This window comes from Lissotriton vulgaris, unplaced genomic scaffold (genome assembly GCF_964263255.1).
Source record: "Lissotriton vulgaris unplaced genomic scaffold, aLisVul1.2 SCAFFOLD_1535, whole genome shotgun sequence".
Taxonomy (NCBI): Eukaryota; Metazoa; Chordata; class Amphibia; order Caudata; family Salamandridae; genus Lissotriton; species Lissotriton vulgaris.
This window is the reverse complement of record NW_028248545.1, coordinates 173606-197833: the sequence shown is the minus strand read 5'-3', so window position 1 is coordinate 197833 and position 24228 is coordinate 173606. Positions and strand designations below refer to the sequence as shown.

The 24228-nt window shown below is 47.5% G+C and overlaps 1 protein-coding gene across 2 annotated transcripts in view; it reads left to right on the top strand.

Annotated features, from left to right (window-relative positions):
* The window catches only part of LIG1 (DNA ligase 1), a 397262-nt gene that overhangs the window by 292054 nt on the left and 80980 nt on the right, over window positions 1–24228 (top strand). For both annotated transcript variants that reach the window (XM_086950012.1, XM_086950011.1), the window contains exons 18-20: window positions 5862–5957; window positions 15099–15209; window positions 16513–16584. In XM_086950012.1, the coding sequence (XP_086806138.1) occupies window positions 5862–5957; window positions 15099–15209; window positions 16513–16584 (279 nt within the window). The remainder of the gene's footprint in view (window positions 1–5861; window positions 5958–15098; window positions 15210–16512; window positions 16585–24228) is intronic.

The window sequence follows — 24228 nt, the reverse complement described above, 5'->3', positions numbered from 1 at the left end:
AACCAACTCCTGCAAAATCTGTCTCCTGCAGCCAGCAACCTCAAAAACCCCGGAGGACCTGCCTGCCTGCCTTCACTTCCAAAGACTGCTTCTCCCGTGAAAATCTGCCCCATTATGCACCCGCATTCCACGGCCCAAGCTCAAGTGGGCATCCAGTGACCGCTGACCAGCCTCCAGCCGACGCCTGCAGTCTAACTCCGGAGGGGCCCCCTAAACGCGACCAGTAGCTGGTAAGAAGATCCGCCCCCAAAGGGCACCCCTGCACCCGACTCCCCATGGCCTTGTGTGCCCAAACAAACGGTGACTAACCAACCCCTAACTTCCAACTTATCTCTCGAAGTGGAAGTCTTGGTCGCACCCAGAAGTCCTTTGTCTCTCTGCCTGAAATGCTTTTGCAAACAGGAGGTTCTCCATTGGAAACAGGGCATCCGACCTCGAAACAGCAACCTGCGCCCGGCCACCCTAGTGCTGCTGAGGGTGAACCTTTGGTGCGAATTTGTTTTCCCATTTGCCCTAAGCTATGCTATGGTGACTTGTATAGCGCACGGCTGCCTCAGCGAAGGGGCGTCCCGGCGCTGCGGAAGGACAGTGTACAGTGAGGTGGAGACGCTAAGGATGAAACTATTGTTGAAAGAGGTGTGTTTTGACAGCCTTTCTGAAGGCTAGGAGATCATGTATCCCACGGATAGCTTCAGGAAGACTGTTCCATAACTTGGCCGCTAGGAAGCTGAAAGAGCGGCCGCCCACTCTGGCCAGTCTGGTGCGGGGGATGATCGCAAGATGCTGCCCCTCTGACCGGAGCGATCTCCTAGGGATGTATTCTGACAGGAGGGGGCGAAGCATTGGGGGGGAGGAGGTTTTAAGGATTTTGAAAGCGAGGCACAATGCTTTGAACTGGACCCTTTTGCCCACCGGGAGCCAGTGCAGTTTCTTCAAAGTTCCAGATACCGAGGAATGGCGCGGAAGACCAACCAGAGCCCTGGCGGCCGCATTCTGAACTCTTTGCAATCTAGTAATTTCAGCTAGATTAGCCCCCAATAGAAGGGAGCTCGCATAGTCCAGTCTGGAAAGAATGGTCGCCTGGACGATAAGCTGGCGAGTGCGGCAGTCAAAGAACTTCAGAATGGGCCTGATGTTACGCAGGACGTCAAAGCATGTGGCGGCAACTTTTTTTGTGTGGTGCGTGAACTTTAAAGCAGAGTCCACCCAAACTCCCAGGTTTTTGACACATTCCTTAGGCGTAGGGGGTGGGCCTAGCGCATCCGGCCACCAGTTGTCACCCCAGGACGAAGTGTTTTTGCCCAGGAGGAGAATCTCCGTTTTCCCGGCCTTTAATTGAAGAAAATTCGCCGTCATCCAGTTGGTGATGTCAGTGAGTGTCTGTTTGAAGTGTTGTGCCTCCAGACCACTGTTGTCATTAAGTGCCACCACCAACTGGGTATCGTCAGCGTAGGATACCAGGGCAAGTCCATTTCTTCTAGCTACCTCTGCCAGGGGGCGGACATATACATTGAACAGGGTAGGGCTCAGGGAAGAGCCTTGCGGCACTCCCTGTCCAATGTTATGTTCCTCAGAGATGTAAGCTACTGTCTAGGAGCTTCGCTTCCACAACCCAGAGGCCTGCTTGCCAGCAGCCACCAACCGGAGGTCCCCTATCCCCCATTGGATAACATTGGGCCTCAATACTCTGCACTCGACCTCCCTAGTGCCGCTGAGGGTGTAACAAGAGTGCATCACTGACCCTGGGGTACCCCTGAGTCTAACCCCAGAACCTCAACTCCAAAGACCGATTACTTGTCTAAAAACCGATAACCATATTTTCCTCCATAGGATAACATTGACACTTTTTCCTGAAAGTGAGTTTTGAAACCGAAAGAAATTCTTTAAAATTGTAAGATTTAACAAGAAAGTGCTGCATTTAGGCATACAGCACTGAGTAAGTAAAGTAATCCAAAAGTAACTTACCTGCTATTTTATTGAAAACCCCATTCAAGTCTATGTATTGTATATACAAGTAATTGCATTTCTCTGAAACAATACTGTAGGTCACACCTTAGTACATTTACCATTGCAATTGAACTGTTTTACAATCAGCGTTTACTACTGTAAAGTATTTATTGCTGACCTGTGCCAGGCTTGTTTGGTTCCAGAAATAAAATAACTAGAAGAATATTTTTATACAAAAACAATTAGTGTGAAGTTTAGTCTGAGTGTGTGAATTCATTTGCTGACTGTGTGTACAACACATGCGTAACACTGTCCTCTGATACTGCATTACTGCTCATCCACACTACCACAAATAGAGAATAAGGTTCTATCTAATTTTGCCTCTGCCTACCTTTGGGGCTCCACTGGACTCTATGCACACTATACCTCACTTTGGTATAGTATATATATATATATTTGCGAATCCTAAATAGCGATTTCTTAAGATTCGCTATTTAGGATTCGCAAATCCTGACTTTGATACATGTGTCCCTAATGCCTTTAAAAGTGATTAGAAAGATTAAAAAGTGACCTTTTTAAAAATGTCCTTCACAAACTCTTTTTACTTCTTTTTAAAGTAAGATCAGGGGAAATATATGGCAATGTGACTACAGGCTGCAGGATTGAAAACCTAGAAAAGTGCACCTTGACCTCCAGTGTCCGATCATGTCCTGCAGGTGGTAGTTTACTCAGTTCTTTTTTCTAATTCCTCCTGATGCATGTGTGGCAGTCAAGATATTTGAGCAGAGCTCTGTCTTTGTAATGCTTCAGAGGAAAAAAAATATGAGAAAAAAAAACTTACAAAGTGATTCACTCGACGTCCTTCAGGGCATAAAGTATTTTAAAATATTTTTCTGACAAATATATCAGATTTTTCTCAAAATGTCAATTTATTTTGAGAACTGCCTCGAATGTGGCATAACAAAGAGTAAAACCGACTTGGTACAGGTTCTGTATCCTATATTTGCCTGACTCTCATGATTCAAAGATGCGTCTCCATTGCAAGACCCTTTCCATGCGCACTTTGAAGGAGAGCAAAGATTCACCTGCACGACCACGTGGAGCACCCCAGAAGGCTGGAGAGACTTCTGAAGGGCGAGGAGAGACAGTTTCCTGTACCAGTGCCTCTATATCACGCTCCGAGGACTCCTGCAGAGGAAAATCTAAATGTTCTGGTGAAAGATAACACTCCAGTTCATATGGGACTTTGTCGAGAAGAGCTACAGCACCTACTAGTTCCCCGGCAGGATCTGGTTCGACATCAATAACACAAAGGACATTAAGAAGGAGAGAGACGTTAAAAGGTACATTGATGTCTAGACACCATACAATGTCGAGACATGGTTCCACATTGGGCGAACATACAGCTTCTTGGACTAAGACAATGGAGTTGCTTTCACAGATGAAGGTGCGCAGACTTCCATCAGAGTCTGACTGAGGACTCCTGAGCCTATTCTCCATCGAGGCAGACATTGCTAACACCTCCTCAGACTCCAATGGAATCCACTCCTCCTTCACATTAGTCTCCTCGGCCTCTTCCTACAACGCCTCATTCTCAATCAGTAATTCTAGCGGTACTTTTACTGCCAATACCACCAGCCACTGTAGTGTAGTTCCTATATTCCTGATATGCTCTGCTCATTGGCATAATATACACTATAGATTTGACATAGGACTGAGGTCAGTATGTCTCTATCGAGTACATTAAACTTAATTACTTGTGTTTTCCCGCTAACTCAGAGGTCACTAGAAACTTCTCGAATGAACAAGAAGGGATTAGTTTCTGACAACCGCATAAACATGACAACTTTGTTTCCCTTAGAGACGGAACAATATCTCCAGAGTCGTGGAAACAATAGATAACCATTTCACTCAGTCAATCTTCCCTGCTTCTTTTCTACAGAGTTGCACAGAAATAGAGACTGGCGTTTCAATAAAAAGGGTTTATTGAAAAGTCTTATTTCTCATGATAGAGATATGAACTGCTACAATCGTAAGACAGAATGTGAAGTATCAAATGTACAGCGTCCGCAGTAAGATAAAATAATACTGTAATAGCATGTCGTGTAGCTATGACATTCGTTAAAATACATACATAAAGAACACAGGCTAAAATACTCATCTGGTGCTTCTAAAATAATCCTACCCCTGTGTACCTAACCTAAGTCTAGTACGAGGGAAGACGTAGGTGCTTTCTTAGTTTGGTTTAGTTATGCCAAGAGTTGGCAAAAGTTTCTCTAGGTTCTAATCCGCTCTATTCTTTAGAATGAGAAGGGTTGGTTTTGCTTTCCCGGGACTCGCTCTCTACCCCGCAAGGGTCAGAAACAATGGAGCTGGATTCTCGGCGAGGAGGATGTCCGCGTCTGGTCAGTGCATCAGTTGGGGATTTGTCTTCCTTCTGGACTTGCTGTGGCGAGTCGCATGCAAGTAGGTATTCGAACCACACGTGCCTTGCCTTAGCAAGTGAAGGCATATTTATACCTTGAAGATGTTTAGGAGCCTGGTTTTCGAAGAACTCCTTGTGACGTAGATGAACGGATGTAAGTAGCCATGCCTGTAGTGGGGAGCATGAGCATAACCTAAATAAGGGCTGACCTTCTATGCCTATATAAGGGCAATGTGAATTGTACCTATATAAGGGCATGAATCGGGAAATTCATACAGAATCTAAAACTAATTACAACACCGCTCCTTCTCTGCCACCACAGACACGTACCAGTATCACCTACACTAAGGCATCCTAGATCTCGCTCCGTCCTACCAGACCTCGCAGCCATAGGTCTAGGTCAAGATCCCACTGTCGTCATCGTCCAAGATCTCAGACATTCTTGCTCAAGACCGAGAATATCTTCTACTTCCAGATCGAGATCCTCATAGTATCATCATACTAAATCTTCTTCAAGTCTATATTCAACAACTTTAACAGATTCTCCTCCAGCAAGAATATCTCTTGTAGATGATATCAACACTTTCTAGGAGATACTTATAAGGGGTGCTAACCAATTAATTAATTTACAGACTAGGAAAGTGCTCCTTAACGTGGTTACCTCCACTTTTTGCCACTGATACTAATGTTTTTTGACTCATGTGCGCTGGGTCCCTGCTAATCGGGCCCCAGTGTCAGTGCTCTTTCTCTAAAAATAAGATAAAATGGTCTAAGTGTAACACAATTTTCACACATTTTAACACCCCTAGTAAGTGTTACCGCTGGTAACTAGGGCCTGGCTACTAAAGAAGGTCCCTCAGGGCTGCAGCATTATTATGCCACCCTAAAGGATGCCCCTACAAATTACATGCAGGATGCCATTGCATACTGCTTGTCGTGGTGCAAACCATGAGTGAAAACACAACAGGGCCCACTTACTGTATGCCATGCCAAAGTCACTGCATATAATAAAAGTAAGTCACCCCTACAGCAGGCCTTGTAGCCCTAAGGGAGGGTGCATTTTATTATATTGGAGGCCAGATCTACACGAACAGCTATGCCCCTGTGCTATTTAGTTCAGTTATTAGATGGTACAAGGATCAGGGATCATTTGTGGCACACTGGTACTGCACACATTTTCTTAATCTGTGGTTCAGTATTAATTCCTAAAACTGTTCAATGTATGATTTTACTATGCAAACAGTCCAGCAATGTAAATTCTCTGTGTTTTAGAATATTGTCTTATTTATACTTTGTAATGGTTTTTACTAACTATACAATAAAGTGTTTCTTCTTCCAGTCATACATCTGTGATAATGCTTTTTGAACAATTGACCTCACCGAATTTAAAGAACATTTAATTTCCATTGCTTTCATACTTTGAAACAGTTTAGCCAGTGGTCAGACTATGCTTTTCTGTTTTATTTCTCCGTTTTTTTTTTTGTTCTAGATACATATTTTGGAGAATGGCGATGTGCATATCTACAGCAGGAATCAGGAAAACAACACTACAAAGTATCCAGATATCATTGCAAGAATTCCAAAGGTAGGGATTGCTGTCCCTATATAGATGTTGTAAGGGTGCTGTCTGACTTTTAGATACTTGGATTTTGCGAAAAAGTTAGAGAAACACTTTATAAAATGTGAGCGATAAGGCAGTGGAGAAGATCCTGGGCATGGTTCTTTATATCTCCATGGCAAGATCTTCCTCAAACTATGTAGAAGAATCTAAGTGTTAATCCGAGGCTGCTCTTTATAAACCACTTTGTGGAGGCAACATTTTTCAAGTATCAGCATATCTGAAGGTGTTGTTTGGGGGAAAACTCTGCGGCGGTCTCAGAAAAGTGTGCATTGTTATAAGCAAGTAAATCTTTTATTGCATAATTAATAAAAACATTCCAATATAGTACAGTTGAAAAACACTAAGCTCATAAGACATACACATTTAAACAGTCGCCATAAAAATATAAAACATTTCATCTGTAAAATCATTTGATCCAATACTGGTAGGTTGCGAGGCATCCTGCCTAATGCAGAGGCGTCGTCAGTAGTTAGAGCAATAGCATTGAAATGCTGGTGCATCTCATAATTCAGAGCAATCCGGAGAAAGAACTAGCTCTGTTGCTTTTTGACAGACTTTTTTTCAACGTTTTGTGGGTCTCTTTCGAGTAATTTCTTCCTCCTGGAGCATCAAGGTGATTTCTTCGAGGAAGACTGGTTTTAATCTGTGTGGTGCTGGTCATTGCGCCATGTCTATTACGGACCCATATCTTGTGCATCTGTGGTGTCTTAGATGCGACCACGCAATGTGTTTGGACTGCTGGGCCATGGCGCCAAAGGCTTTGAGGGAGCGGTCCTTGATGCTGCTAACGGCCTGGCAGGTGTAACGAGCCTCCTAGGAGATCTCGGTCCTGATCGAGAGGGAGGTCGGAGAACCGCTCCAGAAGACCCAAGTGGTCTTCCTGTCACTCCAGGTCGTCTGGATACTCTGGGAAGAAGCATAAGAAACAAAAGAAGTCGAAGCATGTCTCGACTTTACCTAGTCTGTCTGCTGACATGAGGAAGCAGCATCGTCATCAGAGGCACGGTTCCTGAATAGTTGCCAGGGGCCAACTCCGTCCACATGTTCAGATGAACGAATTTCGTGTGGCCATGTACCACGTATTTGAGCGGTGCGCCTATGCGCCCTGGGGGAGTCGGAGAGGGCCCCTTTGGGTTCTACTGCTCTAGCCTCTGCTCTGACAGACACCCAGGGATCTGATAAATGATTCAGACCAGCGCCGGTTGTGCCACTGCAGTCTCCCCCAACGATGATGCTCCTGACCGCAACGTCTGCCCCACATACATCCACGAATCCAACACAGAGCTGGAAGTATGTGGATTGATGCAGATTCTGGTGCCAACATAACATGACAGATTTCGGAGTGAACTGCAAGGGATCTGCAGTGGTGGCTTACGAACAGCAATAGGGTCAGTGGCAGACCACTGTCCCTTCCCCAACCAGATCTTACTGTAGTGACAGATGTCATTCCAGGGATTGGGTGGCCATCTGGGAGAGGCGGAGATCAGAGGACTGTGGTGGTCTACGGTGAAAATACAGACTCCACATCAACATGCTGGAGGTCCGAGCGATCTGATTGGCATTGAAAGCCTTTCTACCCGCCACCAAGGGGAGTCTGATCTAACTATTTTCGACAACACCACTTACCAAAAAGGAGGGATGGGGTCATGGACCCTTTGCCAAGAAGCCCTGTGTCTCTGGAAATGGCTGGAACAGCAGGCCACATCCCTGGTGGTTCAACACCTGGTGGGGTCACTGAACGCCAGAGCAGATGAACTCAGCCATCATTGCCTTGCGAATCACGAATGGCGCCTCCAGCTAGTGGTGGTTGAAGGTCTTTTTCAGCAGTGGGGAGACCTTGGTTAGATCTATTCGCTTTCGTCGAACGCACAATGTCCGTAGCTTTGCGTGCTGGAGTTTCAAAGGCAGCTCTCACTCTGAGACACTTTTAGTCTCGACTAGAGGTCGGGCATCCTGTGTTCAAGTTCATAAATTTGTATAGCGCACTACTCACCCAGAGGGTCTCAAGGCGCTTTGAGGGAGGGTGGGTGTATTACTTATCGAATAGCCAGGTTTTCAGCTGCTTTCTGGAGGAGAGGTGGTTCTGTGTGAGGCGGAGGTGAGTGGGGAGAGAATTCCAGGTTTTGGCCGCTAAGTAGGAAAAAGATCTTCCTCCCATGGTGGACCTTTCCGCCCATACCTCTCCTACCCAGAGTTCTCAAAAAGATCAGGAACGACCGGGCCCAAGTCGTCCTAGTGGCTCCGGTCTGGGCACGGAGAGTCTAGTATCCCGAATTTCAGCATGAGCATTGATCCTCCGATCAGGCTGCCTCTTCTGAAGTATCTTCTGTTGCAGCAGGGTCCTAATCTTCCCAAACCTGTCAACTCTACACCTTATTACGTGGAGATTGAGCACACAGTTCACAGCTTTCAACCTTCCTCCTGAAATCTGCAATGTTTTTCTGGCAGCCACGGATCCCTCCACCAAGACTGTGTACGCCTGCCGGTAGAACAAATGTGTACTATATTTTACAGAAAAGTCTGTTGATCCTCTTTTTTCTTCTGTCTGATATTCTTCTTTTATCTTTGCCCAGAAGGGCTGCACTTTGGGTACTCTCAAGGGTTACCTTTCTGTTCGGTCTTTGCGGCAGCAGACCAACCATCTTTATTTAAGTGCCCTATTGTGAATAAGTTCCTTAAAGGTATTCAAAAAATGAAAAGGAGCATAATATTCTATAATCAATTTGGCTCAGTCAACAGCAGCATAACAAGTTTCTAGCAAAGCTCTATCATCAAATGTTAAAGATTAAATATCCAATTAAATTCATCAGGAGTCTTGTGCATGAGTTTCAGTCCACTTCATTGAAGTTCATTCATTGTAACAGTAAACAGTCTTGTTTTCGATATGGGACTGTGACTCGAACGAACAAGGGAGTACTATACCGTCTTAAAACTCATTATCTTGCACTATTTCTGGATATTTTTCTTATTTGACAACTCTTCATTCGGTGCCACATTAGAATTTTATTAACACAAGGACAAAACTCTTTGGCTGGGCGGATGTGCTATTGTTACATAAATAAGCTTCAATAAATTGGATTGAAACTCACGCACAAGATTCCTGAGGAATCCTGGCTGAGGACGACTGGCTTTTCCGGGGATGTCCAGAACACTCTGATGGACATGCCCTTTGATGGCACTTAATAGTGCGTTGGAGCGTTTTAAGGACTCACGGGCTACGGCCAAGTCCTTGGGCCTTTTGACCACGCGCACTCCTTCCGCTTCTGCTTTTCGCTCCTTTCGTGGCCAAGGAACTGGCGCCCAAACTCGTTCGTTTCAGAGCCACAGCCTGCGCAGCACTTGTCTCAGCGTAGCGGCAGATGTTGGACCGGCAGAGGTGGGTCACAGGGCCAGCGGGCGGGTCAGTCCACTGCCTCCCCTGCAGCCACTGCCTCCAAACTGTCCTAGTCTGGTGTTTCAGGCTCACCACACGCCAGTGAGTGGCAGGATTCACCATCACCTCCCCCACTGGCGCACCATCACTTCGTACAGGTGGGTTCTGCAGATAGTCTGACGGGGCTACTCCCTCCCCTTCGAGACTACTGCTCCAGCCATGCCACCTCAGTACCACTGCATGTCGGTGGCTCACTTGGCACTTCTCCCGCAAGAAGTTGCGGCCCTCTTGGCCAAGGGGGCCATCGAGCGTGTTCAACGCTAGAAGTAGGACGTGGTTGCTACTCCCACTACTTCCTGGTTCCGAAAAAGGACAAGGGCTTGCGTCAATCGCTTACTCCAGGCAAGTCTCCTTGACTTACCCGGAGTAAGCCCCAAATTACTCCGTTATTTCAATAACATGGAGAGCATTATCTGGATCTCTTGTGACTATTGCAACATCATCTGCATAAGCCAATGTTTTCGTATCCCATCCATGCAAACGAATCGGTATGACATCAATGGAGTTTTCCAGTCTACAAAGAATAGGTTCTATATATAAAGCACATAGCCAGGGAGAGGCAGGGTTCCACTTTCTGAGTAGAAGGGCTGGGATTCATGCCCCATATGCTGAAGTCGAGCTACTGGGTTGGAGTACATTACTTTAATAAACTGCCCCCTAATCCAAAGGCCCCCATAACTTTCCACAGATCCTCCCAAGACACCCTGTTGAATGCCTACTCTGCATCCAACAGAGCGACCCCCGTGGGTTCTTCTACATTTTTGGTTGCATCAAACATTGCATTTACACGTTGCACATGATCCACGGTCCCCCTGCCTGGAATAAACCCCTGCTGCCTAACCGATACCAATATGTGTATAATGCTACCCAGCCTATTTGCCAAGATATTAAAGTAGAGTTTGGTGTCTAACAGTGTGATTGGTCTGTAGGCTCCTAGATCAAGAGCCTCCTTTTCTTTCTTTAAAAGAAACTATTACATTGACTGTCGCCTACGAGTCTGGGGAATGCTCTCCATTTTTAACCTGCCTGAATATCTCCGACCGCTCACGTAAAAGTTCTAATGAAAAAAACTTATGAAATTAGAAGGTAATTGAATCCGTTCCTACCGACTTCCCTGAAGGGAGGTCCTAAATGGCTAGCTGGATTTCCTAAAAAGAGAATTCCTCCCAGAACAAGGACCGCTCCACCTGGGTTACTTTATTAGATATTATTGGAACCAAATACTGCTCCAAGTCCTTGAGACAAGCTTTATATAAATTGATGTCATTTGCTCGAAAATTTTCTCTAACCTCATCGGGATCTGGTATTACTCTACCTTACCCATTCCCAATTTCAATTGCCCCCCCCCCCCCCACCATTTTTCACACTTTGCATTCAATGTGCATACTTGCTGCTTTTCCACTGTATTAGAATCCTGCCCCCCCCCACCCCTCCCCCCCAACCACCACCCTCAAGAACCGCCCTCCTGTCTCCCACCCCCTCTTCCTCTAATGGACGCAGGAAGACCACCCAAGGTCTGTGTAGTGGCAACTGATGAGATGCACCCCCACCACTAAAGAGAGAAAGAAAACAGAAAACCAGCCCAATAGACAATATCAAGCTGTAGTAAAGCCAAGATACCTAGCTGTCCCGCCTGGCCTTTTGAAGAAAAAAAGAAAGCATTAGAAGGGAGAGAACAAACGGAGAAGCAGAACCAAATTGACCAAGAACAAGTGTTTTCAACAGAAGGCCCATTGCTGATGCATTAATCTTAGCAGCCGTCATTTCACATAATTATTCCTTAGCTTGGATCTCTGAGGTAAAAAACCTAATAGAACCCTTAACAAGAGTTTTCATTCGCCACGGGGCAACAGATAGGCTTCAAACCCTACATCCTGGAAGGGTTTAATTAAATGCTAAAGGTGCCATCTACGTTCCACTGTTGTGTGCCAAAAAAATGGGTGAACGAAAAAAGAGGACTCCCTGTACTTTCTTCTAGCCTCTGGTGGTCATTCTCAAATATAGCTTGCAGGAGCAGAAAATTTACAAAACAATATGGCCCTTGGCTCCCTCTGAACTCCATTGCCCTTGCCATGCTCATGCTGGTTTATGGGGAATCTACCTCTGTATTTCCAACTCCCAATACAGCCCAGATTATTCAAGAAAGGCACTCTTGAGAAGGTCCAACATAAAAGTTCTTATATCATCCCCTCCAGTCCTTCCTCGATCCCAAGAAAGTGGAGTTTTTTTAATCTCTGATGATTTTCAAAGTCCTCAGTCTTCCACATCACTGCCAACAATTGTGCGCCGTGTGTCTTGACTTGCTCTTTCACAGTTGTGATATCGATGTCTGCAGCCGCAGTCCTCTCCTCTCGGATTTACCAACCTTTCTTATTGCTTCAAGTTTTTTTGTTGCCTGTCTTAGTTTTTTTACCGTCTGCCCGGGTCTCAGCGTGATGCTCTTTAATTGATTCCAGACTCCGTCCCATAGAAAGGCTCTGGGTCTTTACTTCCATCCCCTGTCGGACTGAGACTTCCAGTTTTGCAAGGTCCTCCGGTTATCCGATTATCCTGGTATGTTAATAGTCCAGTTTTCGCGCCTCCCAACAAGATTTTACCTCTACTGTTGCATGGATCCGAGTTGCATTTAGGCTCATGTGTGATTACGGCGCTTAAGGGCTGTCTCTAGAGCTTCCGTAATACTTGAATCGGATAAAGAAGTGCCATGTCGGGCATCACTCAGGCATGAATTAGAGGCGTCTGATCCCGAGCTAGGGAGAAGTCATCAGCCCCTTCAATTGTAGCGTTCAGCGATCCTCAAACCCCATGTACAGCATCACTCTTAGGGCAAGCTCTTGTTCTTCCAAGTATATCAAGCTGGGGGGGATAGGCAGGGGGGAGAGAGAGAATATCTCACATAGACCTTGCTGGGGCTTCATGTAGCACTCCACTGATGTCTCACAGCAGAGCTTATTGCATCGTCTCCCCATTTCCCTAGCCCGATAGACACAGGCTGTTCAAGCACATCAGATGTAGCTGAAGGGCCCGCTGTTAGTTCATGCGAACTAGAAATATTCTTATGACCAGCCTCCGAGGCCTAGTTCTGGGTATAGTTCTCCTTCTCGAGTATCCTGGGAGACCAGGTTATTGGTTGTAAAAAAAAACCACATTTTTATTTGTCTAGTTTCACATAGACTGCAGGGCTCTGCAGTCCAAAAGCCTCTGCACCCATCCATTACATAATGATAATGACTTTGACTTCTAGGAAGAGTATCAAACCACATTGTAAGCATTATCAGAGGCCCTGAGTACTTAAACCTGTTTTGAGTAATGCTACAATGTAAGGTTTGTCCATTTGTGCTGCTCTAGCCGCCTCTGTTGGGGTATCCTGCTGAAGAGGGGAATACGCACTATGGACTGCCTTCTAGAAGAATTACCTACTTAACTGGTATAGATTTTTCTGATGTAAACTCTTACATGGCAATAGGCGTAGGATCGTTCTGCCTCTGATTGTTACAGGAAGGTGCACTCAGTGATTTTCTAGGTTTATCTACTCTGTCTTGCTGTTTTTTTGTTGCCCAGGTGGCGAAGTTAGATTGTATTCGACAATAGGTGGTCAGTCATTTGAACAACAGTCTTAAACAGGACGGTAGCTGTATTTTTAAGAAAGCTGAACAGGACAGGGGGCACTGAAAAAGGAACGTGGAAAGGAGAGGTTGGTTTGAACACTGGCTTAGAGGGCAAGTGGTTTGAGGACTTGAGGTTGAAAAGGATTTGGAGTGGCAGGCATGGTGTCTGATTGAAAGAATGTATAGTTGTTCAATAGGGTCTGTAGGGAGGAAGTCTTTCAGTTGCTCAGCCTGCAGGGAGGGTTAGGTTGCTCTGTTCGATTATGGCAGAGAGCAGCTAGGTTCCGATGGTAGGTACTGTGCAGTGAGGTTGCACTTGATGGTGATGTGCTGTAGAACAGAGAGCTGGCGATCTACGACAACTGCAGACTGGGTTGAGTGAAGAGAGGACTAGAATGCTGTTGTCAGGATGTTTGATGTCTCAGTTTTTATATGGGTCATAGGCAAATTACTCAGTGCCCTTAACCCTGCCAATCACTTTACTGATCCTCTCCCCACAAACGCTGTTAAAGACTTGACTCCATTGCTTCTGCCTCTCTGGATCAAGATCATAAACATTTCACTTCAACAAGATTGCATCCCGGACACCCTCCATGTTGGTCAGGTATCACCCATTCAAAAGAAGCCCACGGCCAACCCTACGGACCTAAATAACTATCACCCTATTCCCAATATTCCTACCTTGGCCAAACTATTGGAAAAATGTGTTCACCTCCAACTGACAAAGCATATTGATCACTTTGACCTTCTTAACCAAGACCAATCAGGCTTTCGAGCATGTCACAGCACTGAATCAGCCATGACACATATAATTGACGACGTCTTGCAAATCCTTGATCAAAATTGAACCTGCTTACTCATCCTGCTAGACCTCTACTCAGCCTTTGATACGGTCAAACATGAGAACCTGATAAATCTTTTGAAACTTAGAATGGGATTATCAGGGTCAGTGCTAAATTGGTTTACCTCATTTCTCCAAAATTGGACACAACAATTCAAGGTCAACAACTCCCTGTCCAAACCCGTCCCAGTAACTCTGGGAGTCCCGCAAGGGTCCTCACTATTCCCGACATTGTTTAATCTTTTCATGGAACCACTCACCGAAATTAGTCATGCATCGAACGTTCAATATCACATGTACACTGAAGACACACAACTATACCTTAAGATCAACACCTTAGAAGACCTCAAACTGCTCAATACAATGCTTAGTAATACCAAGACTTGGCTGGCAGAAAACAACCTAATATTGATTGCCCTAAAACCCGAATTCCTTCTAATAGCTCCACCCACCCAAGTCCCCGCAATGCAAGACTGGATTAAACATCTTTCGGCACTCAACTTTCAACCAACCATCGTGGATTCGGCAAAATCATTAGGAATAACTCTTGACAGTAACCTCAATATGCTAAAACACATCAGTAATGCTACAAAGGGAGCAAATCTCCAGATAAACACTCTAAGGAAACTGAAACCCTTCCTGCCATTCAATGACTTCAGGCAGTACAAGCTCTAGTTATACCTAGAGTGGAGTACGGAATGGTCTCTTTGTGGCCTACCCAAAGCTTCAACGGCACCGTTAAGAGCTTCAATCAATGCTGCAGCGAGACTCATCTCTGGTTCTAAAAGAAGTTACCATATCTCCCCAGATCTACAATCCCTGAATTGGCTACCTCTGGAAGTCCGAATTCACTTGAAAATAGTGTGTATGACTCCTAAAGCCACGTAAGAGTGAATCCAAGGGTTGGACCTTAGGCGCTAGATCTGCAAAATAAACAATAATAAAAGGTTGGGACTAAGTGCGAAGAAAAGGCATCAATGTTGATTATATTTTCCACGTCTGGCAGGAAGGAGGAGACTAGTTTCAGAGTGAAGTTTTTAATGCCTTTTGCTTCCAAACAGTGGATCAAGATGGAGGTTGCAGGTAAGCAGTTTCACACCTTGTTAACATCTCCCAGTCAGCTGCACCACTTGATGCTCTTAAAAATAAAAAAGAAATTGGCGAAATAAATGAATGTTTTGTAGATTCTTATGCATATTGGTGATCTCCCTTTTTCCACGTAGTGCAAAAAAGACACTGTGACCTCCTGCATCCTAGACACGGAGGCGGTGGCCTGGGATGCTGAAAAGAAGCAGATCCAGCCCTTCCAGGTTCTCACCACACGCAAGAGGAAGGTTTGTACTAGTGCCCACCCTTCTGCTGCACCTTTCCTGCTTTCTGGGCACTTTTGGGGAATGGGGGTATGAGTGGGGCAGAATTCGGCTGAGTAGGGCAGCTGTTCAAGATCTTGGAGATAGTGATCTGTGTGGTTGCTAGAGGAGTGGAGGGATGATTAAATCAGAGACGGGGCTCGAAAAATCTTGAAAAATGCACTAGACCTGCAGGTCTAGTAACCTACAAAATCTCCTCGACCTAATTGAAATGCACTTGACCTCTGACTCTGAAAGCTGGGCAAATGTGACAAGTTACAAGATTTAAAAGCATTTTTATTGCTCATTTACTTTATGAGCAATAAAGATGCCTTTAAATCTTGTTATCTTGTCACATTTCCTCTCCTTTCAGAGGCAGAAGTCAAATGTCCGTTTGTCTTCCTACTCGCCAGAAAGAACGAGTAGGACCTAAAAATAGCTCGTCCTGAATTAATCTAACTCACAAATGCGAGCGGTCAAGTGAAATTTTCGAGCCCTGAGAGATTTTAAGTACCTCATCTGTGAAGCGGCACAGACCTCGCAACCAGCGTTCATGCACAGATCAGCTCTTCTATGAGCAGGAGCATAGTATATTGTAAGGAGAGCTAGATTTGTAACGTAGCCTGAAAAAGAGAGTGAGAGAGGGAGGGAGGGAGGAAGGAAGAGATCGAGAAGAAAAGTTTCGACCTCCAGAGTCTCAGCAGTGGCTATCATGGCATTTTTACAGATTGTGCTCTCTCTGCTACAGGAGTGTCCCTGCCATGCAGCACTGGTCTCCCCAATCTAGTTTCCTGAGATTGTGCGCGTGGAAACAGGCTCTCTACTGGAACACATGCTGGCCAGTGTGTTTGCCAAATGTTACACACCACCTGGGGCTTTCTCTGCTAGCCTTGAACGGGAATTGTGATGCCAAAGTCTGGGTTACGGCTCAAGATTTCAAGGCTTGAGCCATCTTGGAAACTGGGCTTCCTTGGATATTGTGTGTGGATATTGCATGTGTGTGTTATCTTTTTTTTTACTTGCCTGCTCTCTGTGATTCATTCAGTGCATCTAAGGTACAGGCCAGTGCCAGCTTTGGCTAAAAATTGCTCTCCAGTTTTAAGCCATGCCACTGTGCACTGTGATACCTGCCCCCTACAGTGCTGTGCGTCCCCCTCCAGTATAGGGGAGTGAGTGACTGACTGATCTCTACCAGTAATCTACTCACACGTTCCTTCCTTTGTGACTTGATTTGATTTGCACATGGTTTGCTGGCTTTCCTAGGGTCTGACATGTTTTTCTCCTCCAGGATGTGGATGCCTCCGAGATTAAAGTGCAGGTGTGCGTCTATGCCTTCGACATGCTGTACCTGAATGGAGAGGTGAGAGCTACAGAAAGCAGCTGCAGACCTGGCTGTCCCCAAGAAAGTGCTATCAGCACAAGTGTATAATCTGCATATAGTACCTGGAGCCATTGTTCTGCAGTTCAGTGGCAGCATGCTCTTGTGACCTAATCTACTGCTGCCCTGGTGAATGGCCTAAGCCACCATCAAGCTATTTTGTAAATAGTTCATTATTGCTTTATCCAATGTGGTTTATTAGGTTTTATACGCTCAACAATACTGCGGCTGCAGAATTTTCAAAATAGGTTTGAATTTAAAGCACTAGACACATGATCAACTTATTTTCAGATTTAATCCACCATGTCTTCAGCACAAACACATCAAAAACTCACAAAGCACAAAGGTAAATGTTGCATCTTTTATGTGACAGTTGCTGTAGTGAATTGGTTGAAATCAGCTGAAACGTATACCCAGACATTATTGAGGCGTGTTAATATGACAATATAGTGAAATCTTGCCAATGAATGTCTGAGTAATATATCTGTTGTTGCTACACAATTAGTTCTCCCTGCCGCATAATTAGATTTCCCCTATTGATGAAGAATTCCAGTCACCTTTGTTATAATACAAGGTCGGTGCACATGCATAATAAGTAAGCCACTGTAAAATAATTTATCGTACTCTAAAAATTCTTTCATTGTTAGACGCTTTTTGTAATCAAATTTTGACATACGCCAACCAAAATTGTTGAAAGAACTATATAGATTAAAAGCAGTTACATGTGAATTGTAACCCATTTCGACTAAGCAAAGCAAATTGAAGAACAACCCTCAATAACTTACTCTTTGTGCCTCTGTGCCAACCGATCCACTCTACAACTACCCCTGTCTTCCAAATCCCTTCCATGAAATGACCCCCAAGCTTCGTCTCTTGGGTCTCACTTTTAATGCTCCTTTCTTAATACCTTTCTATCCTCTAAGATGCACTTAAGCCTTTGCGATGGAGGCAGCTTGCAGTGTGTGCTATTCTAAATTACTCCCTCATGCTGTAGATTCTTTTTAAAAATCTGTTGCTTACTTTCCGAAGACATGACCCTCCCAATTACCTCCAAATCCCCCCCCACCCCTCAATCAAAAGTGATTCTAGTGAAAGATCCTACCACTAACCCAAACATTTCAGTCTTTGATTCAACAAGCAAATTGCAGCTACCTTTCCCTTGGGTTAACATCCAGGAAAAGGGACCCTGAATAGAGCTAAGAAATGATTAGCATTAGCCAAAAACTCATCATCTGCTGGGCAAACTCTCAAAGCAGTCCAAGAATAGAAGGGTTTGACCAAAATCAAGGGTGAATCAGACCAGCTTGGAATTGTAAGGAATGTTGTCACCAATATATCAGATTTTATATCCATAGCCTCAAGGACTTAAATTCTTTATAGAACGGCAGGCAAGCAACTGGAAGAAAAAATATAATCAGCTTGGGTACATGCCAAGAATATCTGAAGGTCACCAAGCATCTGAGACATTCAATTGTCACATCTCTAACTTTACCGTTGCTAGACCAAGCATTCAGTTGTCTGTGTACAGGGAACAGATTGTGCCAGAGCACAATCAGCGGATGGTAACGCAATTGAAAGGTTGAAGCATAGCCTCATCCCCTCTTGTTCTGCCCATGGTAGACACCAATATATGGAAAATACCTGTTAGATAGTGCGACATTCCATAATCCGGAAAAGCTGTTGATGGCAGCTTATCCCCTGCTAGACAAAAACAATCAGTTAACAAAGCTGTAGTGCCCTAAATGTAAAATATAATGTAGACAAGGGAGATGCAGATGCCAGGCCAACCACACAGCAGTAGACACTAGACTGGATCAAGAAACCGGATTTCCTAAGCGTCCGTCCAAGGCCCAAACGCTTACCAGCATTTGGTGGCTTTCTGCTGGGTGGGATTCCGTTCCCCAGCATCCTTCATGGGCGCAGGGAGGAGGATCCAGCCCTCCCAGCACAACAAAGGCAGTGCTGCACTCCAGCAGCGTGGGACGCGTCCTGGCGAAGGGTGGACCCGTCTGCGCCAGTAGTGGGTTGATTGAGGCTGGGCTGGGTCCACTTTCTGAGGCTTTTTTCACCACATCCTAGCACCTCCAATTGACTGTGAAGTTGTGAAGCCACAAAGCCTTCACCTGGAAATGGAGGCCTAATCCTCAAGAGGTACTGTTTCTTCTTCCCTTCTTAAGTTAACAGGGGCCTTCTTTCTACCCCAGGCTCTTTGTCTTTGCAGGCTTGTCACTGGTTCCACTGTCTCCCATTTTGTTCAGTTGCCGGGAACATGGGCAGAAGAAAAGGGGGTGACTGTGGAACCACCTTATCTCATTTAGTAAAGCCTACTCCACAGTCTACTTCAATCGACCGGATGCTCGAACAAGTCGTTAGGGTCATTAGTAATGAAATCGCCATAACAGAATGGAGGCTTTTCATCAATTCAGATGGTCCCAGTGGGGGTCTATCTGGCCTGTCTTGGGGCACGCCTATAGTTTTCCCAAAAACAGTGCTGACTTTTCCTCCGCACAAGAATCCACTATGAGCCGAGCACTGACTCGGCCAGCCGATACTCCTCCGAGCCTCTCCAAAGGTCCAAACAACAAATCCTTGTCCACAACTTTAACAGAGAGTTAAACGCGGCGAGGTACGTAAACAGATGACCATCCCACTTCCATCTACAACCAAGACCCCACAAGTATCTGATGCCATGTCTGAGTCAGCGCCTGTCCTTGTACCAAGCACAGACGCCCTTGAGGCTTCAGTTTTAACTTTAGTTCAACTCTCACTGGCTGACAAGTCGCACCTCGTTGTTTTCCTCAATGACCTTCAGGCTAGCTAGCTAAAGACTTTCTCAGAAAAACCGTTCTCATCAGACAACACCATACGCTCGCCTCTGGTTTCACATTTGGCCACAATTGAGTCTAATTTGGTCGTGCTTTGTAACAACCTTTCAGGTTCCGCTTAAGGAACTTTAAATAGTACTACCACCAAGCACTGTATCTTGAATAGGAATTCTGATGGTTATTTTGAAAAGCGTAATCAAGCAACACAGGCCCTGCCCCCTCCTTGCAATCTGCCCGTACAGTCTGACCACCCTCGCAAAAAAGTCTCCTTCTTGACAGCAAGCAGCCAAAGTACCTACTTCTGATTCCCATTTTACTATCAACATAAGGGACCCAGAGGGCAGAAGGGCCTCTACTCCTTTACAGATGCAGTCACAACTACCAGTTATCAATCTCCACCCTGCTGCCTGCCTGTATGTGGCTGTCTTAAGAGGGGACCCCCATTGTGTTTGGACCAACGCAAATCTTATGAGCAGCTTTTCAACAAACCCTAGACTGACTCCCACAACACAGAGGTTTGCCATTTCGACTTGCCAAGGACATCCTGCAAGTAAGGAGATGCGCATGGATTGTCCCAAATCGGCCGGACTGGTTTGGAGATTGTATTGTGATTAATTGTAGTCTCCCAGATCTGGCATAAAATCTGGTTCGAGGCATGTGGGCTGCTGAATTCATATCTGTGCATAGATCGCCGCCTAGTGTTGGGTCCGGATGATTGCACATTGTTGTCCTGGAAGAGTCTTCGAAGTATCACGAGATAGGTGGCTCCTCCCCTGGACTACAGTGCGCATGGGCATCGCCTCCATCCCCAGATTGTTTTTTTCCTCCATTGGGTTCGGATGTGTGTCGGTTCCCTCTGTCGGAACCGATAGTTGTTAACTCTCTTTACTCGAGACCAAAAGGTCTTTAGGCTTGGCGCCGGTATCGTTTGCGTTCGGGTTTACTGTATTCTTCAGCTCCGAACTCTCGCTGCCCATCCGCGTGCTGTCGGCGCGGACGGGCCTACACGACGCTCCAGACATGGACCGGACTCCGTTTAAACGGTGCCCGGTGTGTAACGCGAAGTACTCTCACCTCGACGTGCACCCAGTGTGCAACACTTGTCTGTCGACGGACCACGACGAGGCCAGATGTATGGCCTGCTTGAAGTTCCGGTGCAAGAAGACCCTCAAGATTCGTCGGGCTGCGAGACTCCAGGCCAGACTGTCGGCGCCCCCGCCGGACGACATCTTCGAAGAAGACGTCGGAAGCGACAATGTCCATCAGGTTTCGGACTCTAGCCCTGCGTCCGAGGGGGAGGCCTACGACGCAGGAGACGAGGAGTTTGACGAAGCCGGCGACGAGGTAGGGGACGACAATACGGCCATTGCCACCGTGGGGGATAGCTCGGAGGAGGAGCATCCCCGGACTGACTCGGGGGTCGACCCCATTCCTGCGGCACAGGTCGAGGGATCGCCTTCGGGCCTTACCCAAGACCATGTTATTAGTCCAGCAGCCCCGCCTGCGGGCCCGGCCACGGACATTTTGGAGGTGCCACTCACATTTCCAAAAACGAAAGTGAAGCCTTCGGGTTCAACGCCTCCGGTTTCTAAACCGAAAGTGAAAGCAGTGCTGAAGGCTCTAGAGGCGTCAAAATCAAAGAAATTCAAAATGGCCGACATGGACAGTCCCGCCAAGATGGCCGACCCAAAGGCCTCAGGGTCGGTGCCGAAGGCGAAGTCGTCCGACGCGGCTGCGTCGGCGCCGAAGAAGGTCGTGGTCGATGACCCGAAGAAGGCTTCGAAGAAGCGTCAAGGCGATCCCAAAGCTCTGGCTTCCCCGGCTCCGGCCGTCGGAGCCAAGGACGGTAACGCATCGACTCCGAAGACGGTGCCTCTCGCCGACACCACTCCCAAGTCTGGAAAGTCACGAGAGGCGGACACTCCCTCTCCAGCCCTTTCGAAGGAAGTCGAAGAGTCCCTGCAGCGGATTCGGAAGGTCGCGGAGCATCCCGACCCTGAAGCTGGGGTGTCGAAGCCCGCGCAGGAGCCGTCGAAGGCACAAGCGCCTATCCGTTTCACTCTGCCGCCAAAGTCGACGCCGAAGGCCTTCGCTTCGAAGCAGGTAGCTGGGGTGCCCTCGAAGGAGGTGTCGACGCCCAAAGCGTCTCCGGTGGTGGCTAAGCCTCGGCTCCAGCCACTCGCGGAGGAAGAACGTCGTGAAGTCATCATCGACGCCAATACCGGGAAACTGTCCCTCCTCAAAAGGAAAATCACCACGGAGCCGGTGTTGGAACACTTTCGCATTCCTCTCAAGAACAAGAAGGACTCTGCGAGTACTTTAGCACCTTTGGCGCCGGCGTCTCCGAGTGACCTGCCGCGTTCCCCGACTCACTCCAACGCGGGGGATGGCGACGAGGAGGAGGTCGAGTACTACTATCCGGCGTAGTCGGATCCGGAGGAGGAACATGAACCTTGGTCTGCCGGAGGCGACCCTGACGACCCGCAGTCGGGTCAGGAACCGCAACTCTTTGCGGCGAAGACTTCGCCAACAGGGACTCTGCTGCCTTCAACGCGTTGATCGAGAGAGCTGCGGCTAACCACGATGTCGAGCTGCACTCCGATCCTGTGGATGTGGACTTTTTATTTGACACTTTCTCTGTGGCTGAAAAGTCAATCAAAACTTTGCCAATGCTCAAGGGTGTGCTCAAGCACGCGCAGGAGGTCTTCAAGGAGCCCACTCGGGCACGTGTCGTCAACCCACGCACTGATAAAAAATATAAGCCAGCGCCCTCGGATCCAACATATATCAAGGGACACTTGCCACTGGACTCTTTGGTTGTGTCCAACGCTCGCAAGAGGGCGAACTCGCAGACGACTGGTGACGCTCCTCCCCCAGACAAAGAGTCAAAAATATTTGAGGCCTCAGGGAAACGGATTGCTGCACAGGCAGCTAACATTTGGCGCATCTCAAACACGCAGGCCCTACTTGCACGCTACGATAGGGCTCATTATGACACCCTAGAAGCACTGCTACAGCACTTGCCTGACCAGTACAAGGAGGCAGGGGAAATGCTAATTCAAGAGGGGAAGCTCATCACAAACGCTTCCATCAAATGTGCGCTAGATGTGGCTGATACGGCCTCCAGGGCAATCAACACTAGTGTGTTGCTCTCAAGATTCGTCGGGCTGCGAGACTCCAGGCCAGACTGTCGGCGCCCCCGCCGGACGACATCTTCGAAGAAGACGTCGGAAGCGACAATGTCCATCAGGTTTCGGACTCTATCCCTGCGTCCGAGGGGGAGGCCTACGACGCAGGAGACGAGGAGTTTGACGAAGCCGGCGACGAGGTAGGGGACGACGATACGGCCATTGCCACCGTGGGGGATAGCTCGGAGGAGGAGCATCCCCGGACTGACTCGGGGGTCGACCCCATTCCTGCGGCACAGGTCGAGGGATCGCCTTCGGGCCTTACCCAAGACCATGTTATTAGTCCAGCAGCCCCGCCTGCGGGCCCGGCCACGGACATTTTGGAGGTGCCACTCACATTTCCAAAAACGAAAGTGAAGCCTTCGGGTTCAACGCTTCCGGTTTCTAAACCGAAAGTGAAAGCAGTGCTGAAGGCTCTAGAGGCGTCAAAATCAAAGAAATTCAAAATGGCCGACATGGACAGTCCCGCCAAGATGGCCGACCCAAAGGCCTCAGGGTCGGTGCCGAAGGCGAAGTCGTCCGACGCGGCTGCGTCGGCGCCGAAGAAGGTCGTGGTCGATGACCCGAAGAAGGCTTCGAAGAAGCGTCAAGGCGATCCCAAAGCTCTGGCTTCCCCGGCTCCGGCCGTCGGAGCCAAGGACGGTAACGCATCGACTCCGAAGACGGTGCCTCTCGCCGACACCACTCCCAAGTCTGGAAAGTCACGAGAGGCGGACACTCCCTCTCCAGCCCTTTCGAAGAAAGTCGAAGAGTCCCTGCAGCGGATTCGGAAGGTCGCGGAGCATCCCGACCCTGAAGCTGGGGTGTCGAAGCCCGCGCAGGAGCCGTCGAAGGCACAAGCGCCTATCCGTTTCACTCTGCCGCCAAAGTCGACGCCGAAGGCCTTCGCTTCGAAGCAGGTAGCTGGGGTGCCCTCTAAGGAGGTGTCGACGCCCAAAGCGTCTCCGGTGGTGGCTAAGCCTCGGCTCCAGCCACTCGCGGAGGAAGAACGTCGTGAAGTCATCATCGACGCCAATACCGGGAAACTGTCCCTCCTCAAAAGGAAAATCACCACGGAGCCGGTGTTGGAACACTTTCGCATTCCTCTCAAGAACAAGAAGGACTCTGCGAGTACTTTAGCACCTTTGGCGCCGGCGTCTCCGAGTGACCTGCCGCGTTCCCCGACTCACTCCAACGCGGGGGATGGCGACGAGGAGGAGGTCGAGTACTACTATCCGGCGTAGTCGGATCCGGAGGAGGAACATGAACCTTGGTCTGCCGGAGGCGACCCTGACGACCCGCAGTCGGGTCAGGAACCGCAACTCTTTGCGGCGAAGACTTCGCCAACAGGGACTCTGCTGCCTTCAACGCGTTGATCGAGAGAGCTGCGGCTAACCACGATGTCGAGCTGCACTCCGATCCTGTGGATGTGGACTTTTTATTTGACACTTTCTCTGTGGCTGAAAAGTCAATCAAAACTTTGCCAATGCTCAAGGGTGTGCTCAAGCACGCGCAGGAGGTCTTCAAGGAGCCCACTCGGGCACGTGTCGTCAACCCACGCACTGATAAAAAATATAAGCCAGCGCCCTCGGATCCAACATATATCAAGGGACACTTGCCACTGGACTCTTTGG